The sequence below is a fragment of the Ornithorhynchus anatinus genome, chromosome X1 (assembly GCF_004115215.2).
Source record: "Ornithorhynchus anatinus isolate Pmale09 chromosome X1, mOrnAna1.pri.v4, whole genome shotgun sequence".
Taxonomy (NCBI): Eukaryota; Metazoa; Chordata; class Mammalia; order Monotremata; family Ornithorhynchidae; genus Ornithorhynchus; species Ornithorhynchus anatinus.
The window spans coordinates 40,411,816-40,430,889 of NC_041749.1; the positions used below are offsets into that span (position 1 = coordinate 40,411,816).

The 19,074-nt window shown below is 44.6% G+C and overlaps 1 protein-coding gene across 4 annotated transcripts in view; it reads left to right on the forward strand.

The window, feature by feature from the left end:
• Positions 1–18,843, forward strand: part of KIF3A (kinesin family member 3A) — a 34,405-nt gene extending 15,562 nt beyond the window's left edge. The window contains exons 9-20 of one of the 4 annotated variants that reach the window (XM_029050308.1): positions 629–724; positions 862–909; positions 1,754–1,819; positions 3,775–3,783; positions 7,155–7,311; positions 7,794–7,974; positions 8,756–8,866; positions 9,528–9,653; positions 11,916–11,969; positions 12,114–12,182; positions 13,275–13,399; positions 15,368–18,843. In XM_029050308.1, coding sequence (XP_028906141.1) covers positions 629–724; positions 862–909; positions 1,754–1,819; positions 3,775–3,783; positions 7,155–7,311; positions 7,794–7,974; positions 8,756–8,866; positions 9,528–9,653; positions 11,916–11,969; positions 12,114–12,182; positions 13,275–13,399; positions 15,368–15,416 — 1,091 coding nt within the window. In that variant the 3' untranslated portion in view covers positions 15,417–18,843. The remainder of the gene's footprint in view (positions 1–628; positions 725–861; positions 910–1,753; positions 1,820–3,774; positions 3,784–7,154; positions 7,312–7,793; positions 7,975–8,755; positions 8,867–9,527; positions 9,654–11,915; positions 11,970–12,113; positions 12,183–13,274; positions 13,400–15,367) is intronic. The other 3 variants (XM_029050309.1, XM_029050310.1, XM_029050311.1) reach the window with 3 other exon arrangements.
• Positions 18,844–19,074: the final 231 nt, after the last annotated feature.

Consider the following 19,074-nt stretch of genomic DNA (forward strand, 5'->3'; position numbering starts at 1 on the left):
TCTCATATATTGTTCGAGCCTGATGGAATCTCTGCTTTTTACGCTGTGTAATGAAGTGCCTTCCTTCCTGGGTAGTTTGGATTTATGGTGGCGTGCAGAAATTTTGAGTTTTTAGTCTGACCACTAGATGGTACTTAACAGCTGTGCTGGATTGTCTTAGGTATCGGGCTGGGTTAGGGTTGACTTCCCTATGTCCCCAGACTTTCTTTATTATACTAGTTTTAATGTTCATTCGTTTGGATGTGCATTCATTTATTACTTGTGAGCTGTCATATGCACATTAGCAGGATGAAGTCGGTTTGGAAAGTAGCAAGAGATAGGAAAGGAGAACAGTGAGGAGGGAGAGAGGATTTTAAATGGTACTGTAATTGAACTGAGAGGGAGAGATCTTCCATGAGGTGCTCAGTGAAAGTGATGGAGGGTGTGCGTGTGTGTGTTAATCTCTCTTTTTCGCGGCCACAGGCCTGCTGTTCTTCGGGGCGAATGCCAAGACGTTCTTGTACCGATTCTCCAAATGAACTCCGTTAGATGTAGTGTCCGCCTCTAGTGAACCACCACGCCTCAGCTATGAATGAAATGTGTAGGATAAAATTATCCCGAAAATGATCGTGTTGAATTCCTCTCTTAGGTGAAGAAATCTCAGGCTCCGATATCAGTGGATCAGATGAGGAAGATGACGAGGGGGAAGTTGGGGAAGATGGAGAAAAGCGGAAGAAACGAAGGGGTAATGTATTCCTCCTATCATTCCATTTTAAAAGTCGACAAAATCGAATCAAAAGCTAGCTTCTTTCCGATTGTTTTTAAAGAGACATTAATGAACTGTAAATGGAATGCCAACTGCAATTTATCGTGCCTTTTTAGGAACTGAATCGGTCGCGATGATGGAAATAAATGTACAACTATACCTGGGTAATTTTGTTTGCTTTTTGCTCATTCAGTGATTTGGGGATTTCAGCAAGATTGATGCATATGTTTTCATAGCCCTGTATCAAGAATAGACAAATATCCAAACTCCATAGTTATCTAAGATCTGAAATGAAATAACTCTACTAGGAAGGATCTGAGTTTTGAAAAGGTGCCTTTAGTAGCAACTGTGATAAAGAACAAGGGTTCTGCCAGGACAACGTATCTGTATTGTTTATTTGAAAATTAGTTAGAAGATATGTCAGCGATGAGTTAAGTACAGAAATTAAAATCAGTTTCATCATTATTTTCTTTTGGTGTTGAAATAACTAATGACAATAGGAAATTCCCATTTTTTCTATGAAGCAATTTGAAAACATACCCAGTAGGCAGCCTAATTGAGATTAAACAGTGTATTTTATCATGGTGGCTTGGGGAAGGAGGGATTGGTAGCAGTAGGGAAATTCAATTTCTGGGCAAGGTGAAAGTTAATATTGAATATAAATTGAATTTCTTTGATAATTTTTGTTTTCATTCTGTTAGTTGTTTTTTTTTTCATTTCAACATGCCGTATTAATGTTTGGGTGAGTAGCGTGAGTGGCCACACACATCAGATTCCTAAAAAAGGAATTTACTAAGGCATCCTTTTATGTTTGGGACCTGAAATGTGGCGAAACTCCAAAATGTGTCCTTTTCAGAGAAAATGTATTTATTTGGAAATGAGTGATTTGATAGTCCTGTAAAATGGTTTCCTCAGGAATGACATTTTTCTGCATGTGTTTTTTTTTTTTTCATATCCTTGTTTCCTCTTTCTCTGGGTTTCCGTTGGGAGCATCTCTTTGTTTTCCAGGCAGCAGCAGTAGTTCAGACTCCACATGTTCTGTCATAGAGAAACCTCTGGATAATTCCTTGACTAGTGAGTGGGAGCACTTAAATCCTCTAACAAAGCTCTGGCTTTCCATAACCTGTACACCTCATTTTGTAAATGCTGCACTGCTCCCTGTCACTTTTTGAAACTAAAGATATTTTGGATTTTGGAAGAGGCCAAAGCATGCAATTTATTCCCCGTCCCTTCCTGATTTTTCCCGTGGGGGGGGGAATAATTGTTAAACATATGCTAAGCTTATTTTGAGACAATGGAAGACAAATTCATGCTTTGCATTTGAGATAATGTAAATAAAGAGAGCTAGTAAGCTGCGTGGAAAGATCATGTCCCACGGTTCTCATTTTCTGACTACCGGAAGGTAGTTGGTTCCCAGGCCAAGATTATAACTAAGAGTTCCAAGCCCATCATCTATAAAACTGAAATCTGGATTGAAAAATGTTTTGGGGCAGGGGAAAGCAAAGACCAAGGCAGGCATGACTTAAGAAGCTTGAGGCCTTTTAGAAATTTCAGCAAATAGTAAAAATGATTTGGGACTCTTTAGCTCTGCATTCAAATGCTTAAGGAAATTTTTATGTCAAAACTAATTCCAGTGGTTTCGTTCTTCTCACTAGAGTGCCTGGATTCCTAGCTCACCATTCTTAGATAGTTGGTTGTTGACTAGGAGAAACCCAGGCTGAGAGCCACTTAGAGAATTCACTGGGCTAGACTCTTGCTATGACTGTTTTCCCTAAAACGTAATTCTGTCGCTTAAACGGAAGACTCTGCATCTGTATTTCAGTTTTCAAATCTGCCAAATGAAGTATTCCAGGAAAAGGGGGAGGGAAGAGTTGCTTTTAATCCTAGCTTGCAGCTTACTTTCTTTTTAAAGCATTATCTTTACTCTTACCGTATCCTAGACTAATCTACAACAGTTGGGTAAATAAATGTGCTCAGGGCTTCAAAGACTTCTCAGAGAATTCCAGAAGTATTAAAGTGATCAGTTGCTCTTTCCTGACAGTTATTCAGCCACAAAGAAATTCAAGCAAGCAAAAAAAGAAGCAGCATGATATCTTAGTAGAAGCTCATATCATTGATTTGGATTTGCTCCTTCCAAGTTTTCTTTTAATCACGTTTTTGGAGTACTCTTAAAAAGGTGTACACTCTGGAATGTTATTTGCTTCCTATCCGAAAATGAAAACTCATTTCCTCTCAGGCATGTTTGTTAGGAGAAAAGTGGAGTGTTGGTTGGTTTTCCCAGCATGCACTCTGTGTGCGTTAACCCCTCTCCCCTTTTGTGTTGTCCGTTTTGTCTCTAAAAGGTGTTTCTTTTAGGTGCCACCTGCTTGAATAACCAAAATTAGCCTCTTCTCCGGAAGCTTCGTCGTAATTGCGATTAACAACCTACTAATCTTCTGACTGTAAATTTGTTTGGTCACTTTTTGTTACTGTAATTTGTCATTGTACTGCAAAAAACATTGAATTGGGAATATAGAGAAATATGAAAAAAGTCCCTCTTTTTAGTAGACTGACCTCAGAGGTAAATCATAATTGGCCAACCTTAACAAGCATCATTTGCATCTCAGACCATTTCCTGGATATTGATCTGTATTACCTGGCTCCCAATTTCATGTGTGTCATTAGTACAATCATGCAGAACTAAACTGCCTTTGGTGTTTGTGATGATTTTGGAAAGTCAGAATGAGCAGCTGAAAGAGGAGATTGATTTGAAAAGTAGAATTCTCAGCTAAGCAATGACTCTTCTGAACAACAAAATTTAAAATTATGTTTATTTTGCTTCCTGACCATAGCTAGAGTTTCTTTATTATTAAATGAGATCTCTTCTTTCAGTGTCATGGTTTGATTGGTTTACTTTTGTCCATATGGATAGATGAATGTTTTTTCACATTTTCTTTGTTTTACAAAAGAAATAATGTTTTTCTTTTTTTCCCCCCATCATGTCTGTGCATATGCCTCCTGTGTACGATTTGCTTACTTCTTATTGCAAGATCAAACAGGTTGGTGTGATTGATTTGCACTCCATATCGTACAATTTCCTACTCTTGTAAAAAGAATGTATTTCTCCATCAATACATTTTTCATTTTAAAACTCGAGGAGAACTCAGAATAATCTATTCCGACAAAACGTAAAGCAAGTATCCATCCTCAGAATGCCCTCCAGTTCCTTCAGGATAAATATTAAACTTTTTTGAAAGTTCTCGACTCCTACATTTTTCCTTAAAAACCAGAAACGGTGCGGTTCTGGATTCTCAATACCGATGTCTTAATGTCTAGGAGTATCACTTTTGCCAAACAGATTGCTGAGCCTCTCTTCAGTCCTCTGCAGTCCCCCAGAGCCACACAGTCCCCCAGAACTCATAAGTGAGCCAACATTTTGTTTTTACATTTTCCCCAAATTTTCCCCCTTATCCCATCCCCAAGAATACTTACATTTTGACGCCCTTCTCCTTGTCATCACAACGATGAGGACCACACGGTTTCCTCAGACTTTGGCAGTGTGGGGTCCCAAAAATGGAGAGTTTGAAAGATTTTTATCAGTATCGGCCCTACTGGTCGATGTGAGCTGGGTAGATTTCTGCCTGGATCGTCTTGAGGTGGGGCACTGGGGGAGGGGTTCCGTGAACTCTGTTTTGTTGTGATCGTTGGGGTCAGAGGCACAGGAGGAAAAGGAGGAGCTGAAACCATGGTAGTCTCTCCCATCCTCTTCCTTGAGATAATTCTGATTCGTTAAAAAAAAAAAAATGGAGTGGGTATGTTTTTAGGGTCGTTGGTCCCTTTGGGAGCACACTCCTTCTCGGTACAATAATCATTTTAATTTACCACCGACCTCCGTTGCATCTTTCTCTGAAGCGGTCTCAGAGAAACCTTAAAAGTGTAAAGTGCTTTATATGTTCAGGGTTCAGATCTCTGTGGGGGAAACTAAAGGAGACATTTCCATGGTTTCCCATGTAAAAGCAACTTTCTGTTTTTACAGAAAGTTGGGTTTTAAGCCTTTCACTTTTTTATGCCATAGCCAAACCCCACCAGACTCTCCGGGATCCCGTATGAGTTTTGAGGCACTGCCAAACCCAGAGATCTTTTTCCCGATCTCCCTGATAGGCTCAGACCATCTCATCTGCATTTTTCAGTGACCAGACATGTTGACATAACTATTCCGAATCTCTTCTCCATTCATGCAGCTTTGCTCAAATTTTACAATGGGATTTTGTTTTTGTTTTTTTTTAATAATAAATAATGTAGGGCCACTTTTCCTTCATATTTTTAAGGAAATGTGAACAGAGGAGCGAGAGATCGAAGTACTTGGAAAAATCCTTTGAGGGTGGGTTTACTTTCTAAAACATGAAAACCTGGTTTTCAGTCAGATCTTTAAATCAGATGGACAAAATTCTAATTAGTCAGCTGATCAGTCAATCGTATTTGTTGAGCACTTACTGTGGGCATAGCACTGTACTAAGCGCTTGAGGGAGTACAGTAGAACACTAAACAGACCAAATCCAATCCACTGAAGTCAGTCAGGCCTGCATCATCTGTTTGCTGGATGGCAATGAATCACACCACACCAAAATAGGGGTTGAATCAACACTGTCATTGCTCGCATTGATCATTTATCATTTACTGCCTTTTTTTTTCTGGTCCTCTTCTATAGAAGGGTTGTTTGAAAGCATTGGAGGGTGATCTGTTTTTGAAATACACTGGGGACTCCTAAGTGGTCGATAAAGCTCTGTCCTGGAGAGCAAAGGCCCGTAACTAGGCAATCTACAGGAGTTTTCCTTGGAAGAAGCTAGGGAAAGTATGTAAGGTGATTTGAATCATGTGTTTTGTGTGTTATCCTTTTAGGATAAGCTTCTTCCCTGGGTTTTCCTGAAAGGTTTTACCTTGTTTCTGGAGCTCCGGTGGGACAGTTAATTGTCTTTGATCTCTCTGGCTTCTGCTGTTTTTGCTTTGGAAAAGATGTCAAGAACTGTAAACTTTCTGAAGCCCCAGTTCTAGGAATAAGAGGGACGTATGTTTTCAAAGAACTTACGTTCTAAGAAGAAACTTTTCTTCAGTTTCATAATTACACTTTAGAGCTGGATTTAGACTTGATTTTTCTCTTCCTTTTTCGGTGTTTTTCAATGTATTTCCAGCTCAGGTTTTCTAAACCATTTGAAGCCTTGATTCACATACAATGTTGATATTGGGTTTAGCCTGACCCAGTGAGGATGAATTCATGTGGTCGTTGGTTTGCCGTAATTCTTCCGGAGAGTTCGGTGTTAGCTGATGTGTTTTGGTATGCAGAGATAGCATGGCAGTCCAGCAACCATAAAATTCCACAGTGATCATTTCATACTTGTTCATCTCTTTTAGTATTTTCTGTTGATTATGCGTCCCAGATATAAAGCCAGTTTTTAAAATCAGATTTTTACTTTCATGATCTAGTGACCTCTGAAAGTCACGCTTCTTGAAAATAATTTGATTCACAAAAAGTTTAGTGTTAGTGTTGTCCCACGTTTAAAATATCCCGAGAATAATATTTTGAATTTATGTAGTGCTTTGCTTTTCCAGAGCCATCAGTTACATCAGCTAATCCTCACAACGTTCAAATTATCCCCATTTTACAGATGAGGAAACTGAGCCCCAGAGAAGTCTAGTGGCTTGAAGAATAATGTGGCAGGCTGGTGGCAGAGCAGGAACTAGAATCTGGATTCCCTAACTCCTAACTTTACTCTTTCCAGTAGGCCATATGCCTCCTCCGAACGTCATTACACCCAGTAGAACTATGTGTATTTGTCATGAATTCAACTGATGTAGTTCACTGGCTAAATTAATGAAGCTATTTTATCTTCGGGCCTTTTTATAAATCAGAAGTCCAGAAAGTAACTAATAAAAGAACCCAGAAAATACATCTATTTGCAAAAAGGTTTTTACACCCTTGATAACCTTTCTAGGTGTCCTTCTCTCTCGCTCTTTTCTTCACATCCTCCTCCGCTGGATGGACTTAACCTTGCGGGGGCACCCTTAAATACTAAGTTTGAGTTTGGACACTTGTTCAGAGATGCCGGCCATCTGTCAGTTCCCACAAATGAGCTCACCGTGCTTTCCGTCGATTAAGTTGGAGCAGCCGTGCTCTCCCTGTTCACGGACTGTCTGTGAAATTGACCAGAAATCACCTTAGGTCCACGAGGCCCCTAAATATATTTTGATAATGATAAATATTGCAGCGGCGGCAGGCTTCAGGGTGCCGCGGCCTCAGCGTTTTTCAGCAGCAGCTGTGGCGAGCACGACCTTGTGAATTCACAGACAGTTGGCCACCCTGGGCTGATATCAAAGAATGCACTTGGCCAACCAAAGAGTCTAGATGACCACTTTGTTTAAATAACTCAAATAGGTAAAAAGAAGGTTTCCCCAGACAAGATGGTGGAGATGCAAGCTAAGATCGACGAGGAGAGGAAGGCCCTTGAGACCAAACTCGACATGGAAGAAGAAGAAAGAAACAAAGCTAGAGCTGAGCTGGAGAGACGGGAGAAAGATCTGCTTAAAGCGCAGTGAGTGTTATGATGTAATAGATGCGATTCACGTCCTGATTTGGTTATTTCCTACTTGTAACTTAGAGTGTGTCTAGTCTGGGGAAGGGGATTCAAGGACTGATATTTCTTTACTCTTGGGAAAATTCTTTGCATGTATTTGGTCACTCTCTGGAGCTCCTGTCTTTTGGGAGGGATTGGTTCTGCTTTGGCACGTGTGTGTGTACGTCTGTGAGACGTAGTAGAGGCCTGCATAATCCGAGTCAGACACCCCCCCCCCCCCCCCCCCCCCGCCTGGAACAGCCCCAAACAGGCCACCAAGGTGATTTTAGGAGGTGAGCCTGGCTTTTACAAATTTAGCAACAATTAGCGATCCAATTCCGAGACACTTTTTAGGTTAGGGCATGCAACTAGCTTCTTAATAAACCTCGGGGAGTGAAAGTTCTTCATTGGAAATAGAAGCTCTCCAGTTCTCTGGACGACACTGCCCTTTTCCTAAACAGACAGGAACATCAGTCATTGCTGGAAAAATTGTCTGCCCTGGAGAAGAAGGTGATTGTTGGTGGTGTGGATTTGTTGGCCAAGGCTGAGGAGCAAGAGAAGCTTCTGGAAGAATCCAACATGGAGCTGGAGGAAAGGCGGAAAAGAGCAGAGCAACTTCGCAGAGAGCTGGAGGAAAAAGAGGTGAAACGATATCCTCCTTTGCGGCTGGACATAGGCCTCATGTGTGATGTTGATGTTGTTTTCCCAGAGAGAGTCAGAAAGCCTCGTTGTGAGAAAATTTTTACAGCAGATTTCGTAACGGGGAGCCAACCTCAGCTCCACTTTGAAGTGGCGAAATGTTCCTCTCAGGGTTGCAAAATTAATGCCATGCAGATGCTCTCTTTGTGATGCTGCCTATTACAAGTGACGATGATTAATTGGTTTATCAATCTAGCACGCTTTTGAAGAGCCAAATCATTTGCTTATTTATGCCTTTCGCTTTGGTCACCCCTGCCCAAAACCAGCAGAACAGTAGGTGGCAACTCTGCCCGGGCCTTTATAGGGGAACGAGAGTTGGATCATAGTTAACGTTAAGGGACGTGCAGAGTCCTACTTTTGTGCTACAACTTGAGATTTGGAGGTTTTGAGATTTGGAGACTGGATATGATTTCTGTGAGGGGCATCCTGATTGTCAGCCACTGCCCAGAAGCAGGGCACTGGGCGGTCAGAAGGGCACTGGGACTGGCGGTAGGGGTGGGGTGCAGTGCGGGGTGGTCCGTCAGTCAGTGGAGCCAGGTGCAGTGTAATAGTTCAGTACAGTGAAGTTGGAGTTAATTTAGTCCCATGTAGATTGGGGCCATCAGAGTGCATTTCTTCCCAGGAAAATTCTCTTCAGAAAATATTCCTGGCCTGGGGAGACTCAGCTCCTGGGTTTTATTTGATTAAAGAATATTTTCTCAAATGTCGTCAATTTTTGTCACAGCAAGAACGTTTGGATATCGAAGAGAAATACACCAGTCTGCAGGAGGAAGCTCAGGGCAAGACCAAGAAATTAAAGAAAGTGTGGACGATGCTAATGGCTGCAAAGTCAGAGGTCAGTGCCCGGAAACCGCTCGTGTTTATCTCTCAGTCAGTTGTATTGATTGAGTGCTTACTGTGTGCAGAGCACTGTACAAGTGCTTGGGAGAGTACAGTTCATCAGAGTTGTTAGGCACGTTCCCTGCCCACAAGGAGTTTACAAGCTAGGAGGCTGGACAGACATTAAGATGAATTACAGGTATGTGCATAAGTGCTCTAGGGTTGAAGGTGGGGTGAATAAAGGGTACAAAGCCGAGGGCAAGGGCGACACAGAAGGGAGAGGGAGAAAAGGAATTGAGGGCTTTAGTTGGTGAAGACGTTGTGGAGGAGCTGTGATTTTAATAAGACTTTGAAGGTGAGGAGAGTGGTGGTCTGTTAATGTAATGTAGCTCCCAAGAAGACATATTGATGATTAACTACTTCTACTGCCAATTCAAGGGAGTCACTTGAAACTTCAGAAATATTAGTTAGAAAAGCACAATTAGATTTCTCTCCTGCTTATGAATTTGAGAAGCTTTTCTTAGTGGAAAAGTGGTCTATATCAACCTGCAAAAGTCCTTAAGACATGTTTGGTTTCCTTCATTGACTCCTGCTGTTGGAACTGTTTGGGGAAGAAAAAACAAAAAACACCAACAACATATTTCTGCCGGGATTTTAAATTAGGTTGTTTATTCCAGATGGCAGATCTCCAGCAAGAACATCAGCGAGAAATTGAAGGCCTCCTGGAGAACATCCGACAGCTCAGCAGGGAACTGAGACTCCAAATGCTTATCATAGACAACTTCATTCCTCACGACTACCAGGTAGTAGGGAGCAGTTTCTAGTTTCCCAATTGATCAAAAAAAAATCATACTTAGGGTTAATAATAATAAAGATATTTATTAAGCACTTACTGCTATTATTATGGTATTTAAGTGTTTACCATGTACCAAGCACTCTTCTAAGCGCTGAGTACTGTTTTACTATGTGCCAGGCACTGTACTAAGCACTGGGGTGGATACAAACAAACCAGGCTGGACACAGTCCTTGTCCCATATGGGGCTCACAGTCTCAATCCCCATTTTACAAGTGAGGTAACTAAGGCACAGAGAAGTTACGTGACTTGCCCAAGGTCACACAGCAGACGTGGCAGAGCCGGTGTTTATTATGTGCAGAGCACTGTACTAAGCACTTGGGAGCATACAGTATAGCAGAGTTGGTAGGCACATTCCTTGCCCACAACGAGCTTACAGTCTAGAGGATAAGTCCACTCAAACGATGGACTTTTGTCCCTTGAGAATGTTATTTGCAAAACTTAGAATTATTTTTTTCCAATTCACGCTGTTCTTAACCGTTGGTACCTAGTTAACCTGAAATGGATTTTGATCTTAGAGAATGTTTGGCTTGTTGCTGGGGACTGATATTTTTTCCACATCTTCCCACAATCAACCAATGGTATTTATTGAGTGCTTACTCTGTGAAGAGCCCTGTATTAAGCACTTGGGAAAGGACAGAACAGCAGAATTGGTAGATACATTCCCTGCCCATAAGAAGTTTATAGTTAGAAAAGTTTCACTCCTCTCTAGGGTGTATCCTCTCATAGCTGCCGAGAAGAAGTACGTTACATACTAATCCCTACTGCTTGCTGCATGGTGCCTGTCTGGTTTTAGGACCAACCATTGCAAAAATATTACTTTATAACTGGTATTATTGTTCGCAGTGCCTGTAATAACCAGGCTGGCCTTTTTTTGTTGACAATTGAGCCAACTTTTCATTTCGTGCATGGAGGTGAACTTGGGGCAGGGTGGGAGTGAAGCTTAGAAATCAAAAGGTATATTAAAGGGTCCAGGAGAAAGGTGTGCAGACACATACCCACGTGCTTAGGGGAAGGGGAAATGGAGACAGACACATGAAGCTGGGAAGGTAGACCTCCTAGGCACACATACTGTATAGGGAGGGTGACATTGAGTCCCTGTAGGACTCGAGGGACCCGTGGAAAGTGGTTGGGGCTTGGATTTCCTGAGGCTGGGGACTGGTGCGGCCCAGAGGGTTCATTCGCCACTGAGGCCAGGGCTGAGCCTGATCTGGAGCCCCCCTTTCTCCCGAGGCCAGGGGAGAGCTGCATCTTCTGGCTAGCCCCCTTCGTACGGAGAGGGGTGAGATGGGCAGGTCAAAAAGCTGTGGGGAGAAGCTTAGCTTTGCTACCACAATCCCAAGCGGCATGGCCTAGTGGATAGAGCGCGGGCCTGGGTTCTAGTCTCGGTTCCCCCCCTGTCTGCTGGGTGACCTTGGGCAAGTCACTTCACTTCCTCAGTTACTTCATCTGTAAAATGGAGATTAAGACTGTGAGCCCCATGTGGGATATGGACTGTGAACAAACTGATTAGCTTGTAGCTACCCCTGCACTTAGAATGGTGTCTGGTGTAGAGTATATGCTTGACAAATACCATAAAAAAATCCCAATCCCTGGAACAATAATCCCATTTGACCCCCTGGAGTTGGCAATCCTAATGGGGACCCGATTCTAAGATGGCCTGTCCTCCCCTTCCTTCATAGGGACAGTAAGAGTGCTTGGAGTAAGGAGGTGTGAAGTTAAAAGTTCCCCAGCATCGCGTCCTTCCAATCTCAGAATGCTCTTGGGCTGAAACCAAGCCCATATTGACAATGCTTCAGCTTAATCGTGGAAGTTCAACCATTTACAGTGCATATATCTGTAATTTATTTGTTTATTCTTGTATACTAATGTCTGTCTTGCCCTCTGGGCTGTGAGCTCGTGGGCAGGGAATGTGTCTGTTTGTTGTTGTACTCTCCCAAATGTTTAGTACAGTGCTTTGCACACAGTAAGTGCTCAGTAAATATGATTGAGTGAATGAATGAACTGAGCCCCGACCACTGGTTGGGAAAGGATGAGGGAGGCTGACCAACTTGGGGTGTTCTGGGGCATTGGTTGTTCGGTTTTGCTTTTATCCCAAATTGTCTGGGACGGTATATAGAAATCCGGCTCAAGCAGGACACGCAGTCAAGCCCAGCCCTGTGTTCTGTAGTTTTATGTTTCAGTGGTGAGCTGTCTTTTCCTCCCTCCCCAGGAAATGATTGAAAATTATGTTCATTGGAATGAAGACATTGGAGAATGGCAGTTGGTAAGCAGAGCTTTACACTCCTGACTTGAGGATTTTGTCACGGTTTGGTACCCTGGATTGTACTCAGTTTAACCATTTGTTTACACTTTGGAGCTGGGACTCTTAAAGTACGAGTACTAATGTTTGCTTTTTTCTCCCATTTAGAAATGCGTTGCATACACGGGAAATAACATGAGAAAGCAGACTCCAATACCTGACAAAAAGGAGAAGGATGTAAGAGTACTGATTTTTATTGCTGCCGTTCTGGTTGTTTATTGCTGTAGTGGTACAGCTCATAAAACCAGCCTTCTAAGGATAAACCATCTTCCCTGCCAGCTAGCCTGAGAGTAGGGAAGGAGGAGACAGCAGGAAGAGACTCGAGAACCTGATCTGGGAAGCGCCCCTCTCCTCCGCCCCCTCCCCAAGCACCTGAGTAGTTTTATGGTTCTTGATACTTGTTAAACACTTACTGCGTGCCGTTGTTCTAAGCCCTGGGATAGATACAAGTTAATCAGGTTGGACACAGTCCCTGTCCCACTTGGGACTCACGTTCTTAACCCCCATTTTACAGATGAAGTAACTGAGGCTCAGAGAAGTGACGGGACTTGCCCCAGGGCAAACTGCAGACACGTGGAGGAGCTGAGTTTAGAACCCAGGTCCTTCTGACTCCCAGGCCCGTGCCCTATCCACTAAGGCAGGCTGCTTCTGGTATTGCGGGGGCATTTGTGAGCCATTCGTGGTGAGGCTGAGCAGTCACGTGTGAGATCACGGGAGCACTGCTGCCGGCTGGAGTCAGCCATCCTTCTGATTCCTCAGCGGCTTTCAAAGCTGCCGAAAGGCAAGACTCCCTGAGAGCCCTGATTCGGACCAGATGATCAAGATGATCGTAGTCATCATGATTATTGTATTAAGCGCTTTCTATGCATCAGGTACTTAGCTTTGCATTGTGCAAAGCAGGGGGGAAGATACAGGAATATCAGTTTGCACACAGACCCTGGTCCTCACGGAGCTCACAGTCTTAGAGGTGGGGCGGGTAGCAGATATTCTGTCCCCATTTTAAAGATGATGGAACCGAGGCCCCCGAGAGGTTAAGTGGCTTGCCCAAGGTTGTGGTGGAACCAAAATCAGAACCCGGATCTGATTTCCAGTCCCCTGTTCTTACCCACCGACCCAATGCTAATATACTGTAGCATATGAGCAAGTATTTGTTGGATTTTGTAGGCTGCCGAGAGTATGCTTTTTAAAGTTTTAAGATCATTTAATCCTTCTTGGCCTGTTCTCCCCCAAAGGCCATTTATTGAAATGGGTCCTGTTTATTTTTCTTAGCCCTTTGAAGTGGACCTTTCTCATGTGTACTTGGCCTACACAGAAGAAAGTCTGAGGCAGTCTCTGATGAAACTGGAGAGGCCAAGGACTTCGAAAGGAAAGTCAAGGCCCAAAACGGGGAGAAGGTAAGAAAGCGAAAGCTCAGAAAACCTGGGTGTTGCCCTGAACGGGGCTAGGCAGCCTGGTGGATTTTAGGGTTTGGGACAGGCAGGATAAAGACTTTGGCCACCTGGATGTAGAATTAAATGAAATGAAGTCTGTTGGCTTGGAGAGTGATGAGCTTGTACAGCAGTCTCCTGAAATGCAGCAACTTTAAAGGTTTGGGTGTGGGGGCAGTGGCTGTGGGGGGTCAAGGTGGGATGTGTATTGACCAAAGAAAGGAAAGAAATTCTCCCTCTCCCCTTGGGTGGGAGCTCACCCAGATTCTCATGGGCTCCTCAGCAGCCACATCCATTTCTAGCCACCACACAGACCTACTTACCTGTGCAAGGCTTTAAACCTTCCACGTGTTGAGGCCTAGATTTTCTTGGTTGGTTCTAGTCCCAGCTCCTCCCGTTGTTATCCGATCTCTGACCCCGGAGTTGGCTTATGGGGCTGTCCAGGCCTCACCACTACCACTTTCCCAAACGACCCCATTTCAGGGGGAGTCATGGTGGCCACGCCTTTGAATAGCTCTGCCTGTTGGAGGGCATTTAGTGAAAAGAGAGAAAGGGGGCTGGGAGAGCAACTAATGAGAAACCTCTATGGGCCTTGAAGATTGGTATACATTCCCATTCCCCTTTGTTTTTCGTGGGAGTCACTGAGAAATTTTGTGTTGTGGAGTGGGGAACTCAGGTGGTTTGGCTTTTCAGACAGGTGAATGTCATGTTTTCTCTTGGCTTATCTACCAAATAATAATAATGAAAATGGTATTTGTTAAGCACTTAACCAGCGTTATCAGTTTGGACCCAATTCCTGTCCCACATCATAGGGCTCACAGTCTAGGTAGAGGGGATTCGGATTTAATCCCCCATTTTTACAGACGAGGGAACGGAGGCCGAGACTTGCCCAAGGTCAACTAGTACCAAATGGGTGGGCTGCTGGGCACTGGTCACTGATGGTAAACATCGTAGAGACTTTTGCAGTCCCTGGCATTGTTTTGTTTCCGACAGCCAGTTTGAGCCAGTGCTCTCACCCCGACCCCCAATGTGTAGAATACACCTCGTGGCTTCATGGGTCGTTGAAGCCCTGGAATGATGCTGTCAGGAGAGCGAGGTATATGAGTGAAATCACTACGAGAAATCGTTACGTTTCTCAGAGAAGGAAAAGGTCTATATTCGCTTTGCTCGTCATGTCGGCAGAGCCACTGGCAGTTCCAAAGCAGCGTGTTTTGTCAGTCCTCTGGCCCCAAAACGGCCTTGCTGCGGCTTGGGATCAGCATGCTAGATATGCTCTTTTAAAGGATAGCTGGCTTTGAACAAATAGGGCAAATGTCAACATCACCTCCTGTCTTCCTCAGCCTCTGCCTCCGGCCAGTTACCATCTTGAGTTAAAAAGATCCGCACTTTTTCATTTTTGCTCTCTAGGTCCATATAGTCACGGGAGTGGTCCAAATTTTGGAGTCGCCTTCCAAAGCAGTGCTCTCGATTCATTCATTTAGTCATATTTATTGGGTGCTTACTGTGTGCAGAGCACTTACTAAGCACTTGGGAGAGTACAACACAGCAGTAAACAGACACATTCTCTGCTGCCCAATGAGTTTACAGTCCAGACGGGGGGAGATAGACATTAATATAAATAAATGAAATTACAGATATATACATAAGTGCTGTGGGGCAGGGAGGGGGGATGAACATAGAGATTAAGTCAGGGTGATGCAGAAGGGTGTGGCAGAAGAGGAAAAGGGGACTCAGTCAGGGAAGGCCGTTCGGAGGAGATATGCTCTCAATAAAGCTTTGAAGAGGGCGAGAGTAATTGTCGAAGGGACCCACAGTCATTTATTTTTAAGGTAAAGCAGTCTGTCTGCTTTGCCCACGGAAGGTTCATCGCCTTGCCCTTTGGTGAATAGTTGTTTACTCCTCCCTCCCCCCCCCATCCTTTTTCTCTCCTAACAGAAAGCGCTCTGCGAAACCCGAGGCTCTGATCGACTCTTTGCTTCAGTAAATGTCACACACCCAAAGTCCCAGTAATACTCAGCGTGTGTTGAAAACGCTTGGCCAAACTGTCTAGTTTACCCGAAAACCCAGAGAAGTTGCGTGTATTTTGACATGAAGGCGGCTCTGAGATCAGGCCCTGACCCTGGAGTGCTGTTTAAGAACGAAAAGAATTTCTGTTCCAATGCCCTTATGCTGTCTATGTTATATTAACATAACATGTTAAAGCAGTCGAGCTGGCAATGGCTGTTTCACCATCTTTTCTCCCGCCGTTTCGGTTGTGCGGGGAAGTATCGAGGAGTAGCCCGCGTTTTTGAGAGAGGATCGAAATGTCAGAAGCCCAACTGTTTAAATCTGTAGAGATAAACGTGAACATTCAACTTCCTGCCTTGCACAATAGAAACGGGCAGCTTCAATTGTCTTCTGTTGCACTGTTCTGTTTATTTGAATGTGATCGCTGCACATCCACTGAGTGACTTCATCTGAACACTGAATCAATGTCCCTCCCTCCCTCCCTCCCCACCCTCTCTCCTTCTCCCCCTCCGCCCCGCTCAGTTTAATCCTTTCTAACGGTAACGGTAGCATCCCATGTGTTTCGAGGAGGATGGGACCAAACTCTTCTGTAGAAAACAGTGTGCGCGTTTTTACCATAGACGGTTCCATAGATGGTGATTGTTTGGAACGTTTACCTGTGCGACCTCAAAAACCCTGACGTTAGGCCCCCCGCCACCTCCACACTCCAACCCACTCCCAGCCTTCCCTGATTCTACGCTCAAATGCGATAGACTTTCGGGGTTCTTGTTTCACATTTAAGTGACGCCCTGACTTCCCAAGCAGGGAGCCACACTCGCAGCTACTGCAGGGGGCCAAGAAGCGACTGGTTGACCTGGCTCCTCGGCCAGGATCCCTCTGAGCCGAGGGCGGGGGCCCGGGCTCACCGACTGAGCCTGAGCCCCACCCCCCGTACCAGCTGCCCCCTCACCCTTCGGTCCCCCGAGGAGCCTCCTTTTTTCTGAAACCCAGTTGCGGTTAGGATGGGGGAGTTGACCAAAGAGATCCATCTAGCGTTCCGCAGTTTCCGTTGGCACTGCCTTACCCTAAATCAGATTCCAAATCTCCAGACCCAGAGGAGGATGGACCTGCCTCTGCCCAGGGAGCCCAGACTCCCGGCCCTGAAAGAGCAGAATGGGCATTCCCACTGCCCCCGTCAGGGGGGCTAGCGATTTTCCCCACCCCGGTGCCCTGAAACCTTTCCGACAGAGTGAAAGGTGACGGGAACCATTTCTCCCCCACTCCCAAAATTCATGTTGCGAACTCCAGGGGTTTGCTGCTCGGACGACTGATTCAGTTATTTCTTTTGAAAGTTTTGCTGCTACTAAGTACTAACATTTTAATATATTTCTTTTTGTATAGTATGTGAATTTTAAAACTTTTTTTATATTATGTAACTAGTGCTGGAACACCTTGGTTACAAGTGTCTTAAGTCTTCATAAGCCAGTGTTTGTTAAATTAACTTGGTTTCTGTAAGCATTTTAATTGTTGGTTTATGATAAGCTGTGACTTCAGAGGTGAAAAATCGGTCCTCAGATGTAAAACTCTCACGCACTGGATACCACTACGGCTGAACTCGGATGCGATGAATTCACTTCAGAAACAGAAATTGTGTTTTCTATGTGGCATTTTCTCTGTAGAAGATAGGGAATGTTTAAAGTTCTGGTAACACTTCCATGTATGGGTGTGCACTGTGTAGTCCTGTGATGACGTGAACTGAATGTGAGTGTTGTAAATTATGGGTGAAAGGTGCTCTGACAGTTTAAGAAAATGTCCCTGTTTTGGATGGCACGTTTCATTTGGGAATCATTTTATTTTACCACTGAAAGGCCAGTTAAAGTCGATCATGCTTTTATACCCCTCCTCTTTAGCCCGAGAGTGAATTAGTTCACGACTGAGCTCTCGTTCATCCTAACTGCTCTGCGCAAGTCGAGTTCAGTGAACGATTGGTCGCTGATCGGTGGCTGTGGATTTTTGCTTCTAAATGATTTGGAAAACCAAGGCTGGAGTGCGGGGTGGTTTCCCCCTTGGTTTCTGTTGAACCCCTCAGGACTGGAGTCGTGAAGCTGGGGAAATGTGAATGCAGTGAGGAAGATGGAAATGTGGCTCCTGGAACTGATTCTCAAAAGGAGAGGTGTTAATTGCAGTGGTGGAGGCCAGAGAGAAGGACGCTGTCTGTTGGCTTTCCAGCCATTCACAGCCAAGTGGGCTGATGGTGTTGAATCCAGGTGGGCTTGTGACAGGAGACCTCAGGTCCTCTATGTTGAAAGAAGCCCCCGACATTTCTCTGGGGACTCCAGCTGCGCAGGCTCCAGCAGCCCCGGCTGAGAAAGGGCACCCAGTCTTTCGAGTAAAGAAATATCCCCCAAATGAGCCTGCTTTCCAGCTAAACGCAGGCTTCAGGAAACTGACCTGGAGTGGGGCCTTTAGCTGAAAGTTCCTCTCCTTCCTTCTCCATTGAAAAAGGGCCCCGGACCAATCAGGAACCGAGACCTCGGACAGGCGGCTAGTGCCGAGACGGCTGCCTGCCCGCAGAGCCAACTGCAACACCTCTGCCCGGGAAACCCAGAGGGCGGGGGCGTGCTTCCATTTCCTGGTCCCAGACCAGGCCGCGGCGTGGCCGACGGTCAGTCCGTCTGTCCGTCCATCTGTCCTCCCTGCATACTTTCAGTCGCAGCCTGTTTCCGGGGGACTTGTTTTTAGCAAGATATGTGAAGTCCCTTTGTCCCTAGGGAACCACCGGGTGGCGGCAGCCTTGAGTATTTTTGCCGGCAGAAGCTTTCCTCCACGGCTCCGGGTCGACCCTCCCCGACTGCTGCATGCCACGTCCCATTAGGATCCGTAGCGCTGGAACACTCATTTAAGAAAGGTTTTAATAAAGTTAAACCAATCATAAGGCCCGCCTGATGGCCTTCTGTTTCCGGCTTCATAACCCGCTCTGAGCGATGCCTCTTCCCCCTTTGGCTCATACCGTGGCATCCCTCTCGCCCCGCCCCGCTAGAGTATAGCATGATCATTGCCTGCCCTTTGGGTTGCTGCTTTTAAGGGAATCTTTCCACATTACTGTTCCAGTTCCATTCTTCCCAGTTCTTGAATTGCTAGAAGAGGAAACCCCAGATCTCCCTCAGTGCCTTTCACAAACGTACACTGCAGTCTGAACAGTCAATTATCGCAACTCTAGGAGGTGTTGCAACAACAATGTATATAAGACACACAAAAAAGCCAACCAAGTTGTACAATTTGCTTCATGTTTATGATTTCTCTAATTGGAAAGTCACAGTCATTCTCTTTTATGTATAAATTTTTATTTGCCTATGTACATACCAGTATTGTATGCCTACATGCAGCATGTTCATACCAAGAAATAAAGGTCTTCACTCCTTGAATTTGAATCTGTTTTTCTTTCTCCGGGTTAACCACTCAAGTTTTTTAATTAGATCGTAAGCTTCTTGTGGGCAGGTATCATATCTGCTTACTCTACTATATTACATTCTCCCAAGAGCGTAGTACAGTGCTCTGCACAGAGGAAGTGCTCAATAAATAGCACTGATTTTGTTGATGCTTATTATTATGGTATTTATGTGCTTATTATGTGTCAAGCATTGTTCTAAGCTCTG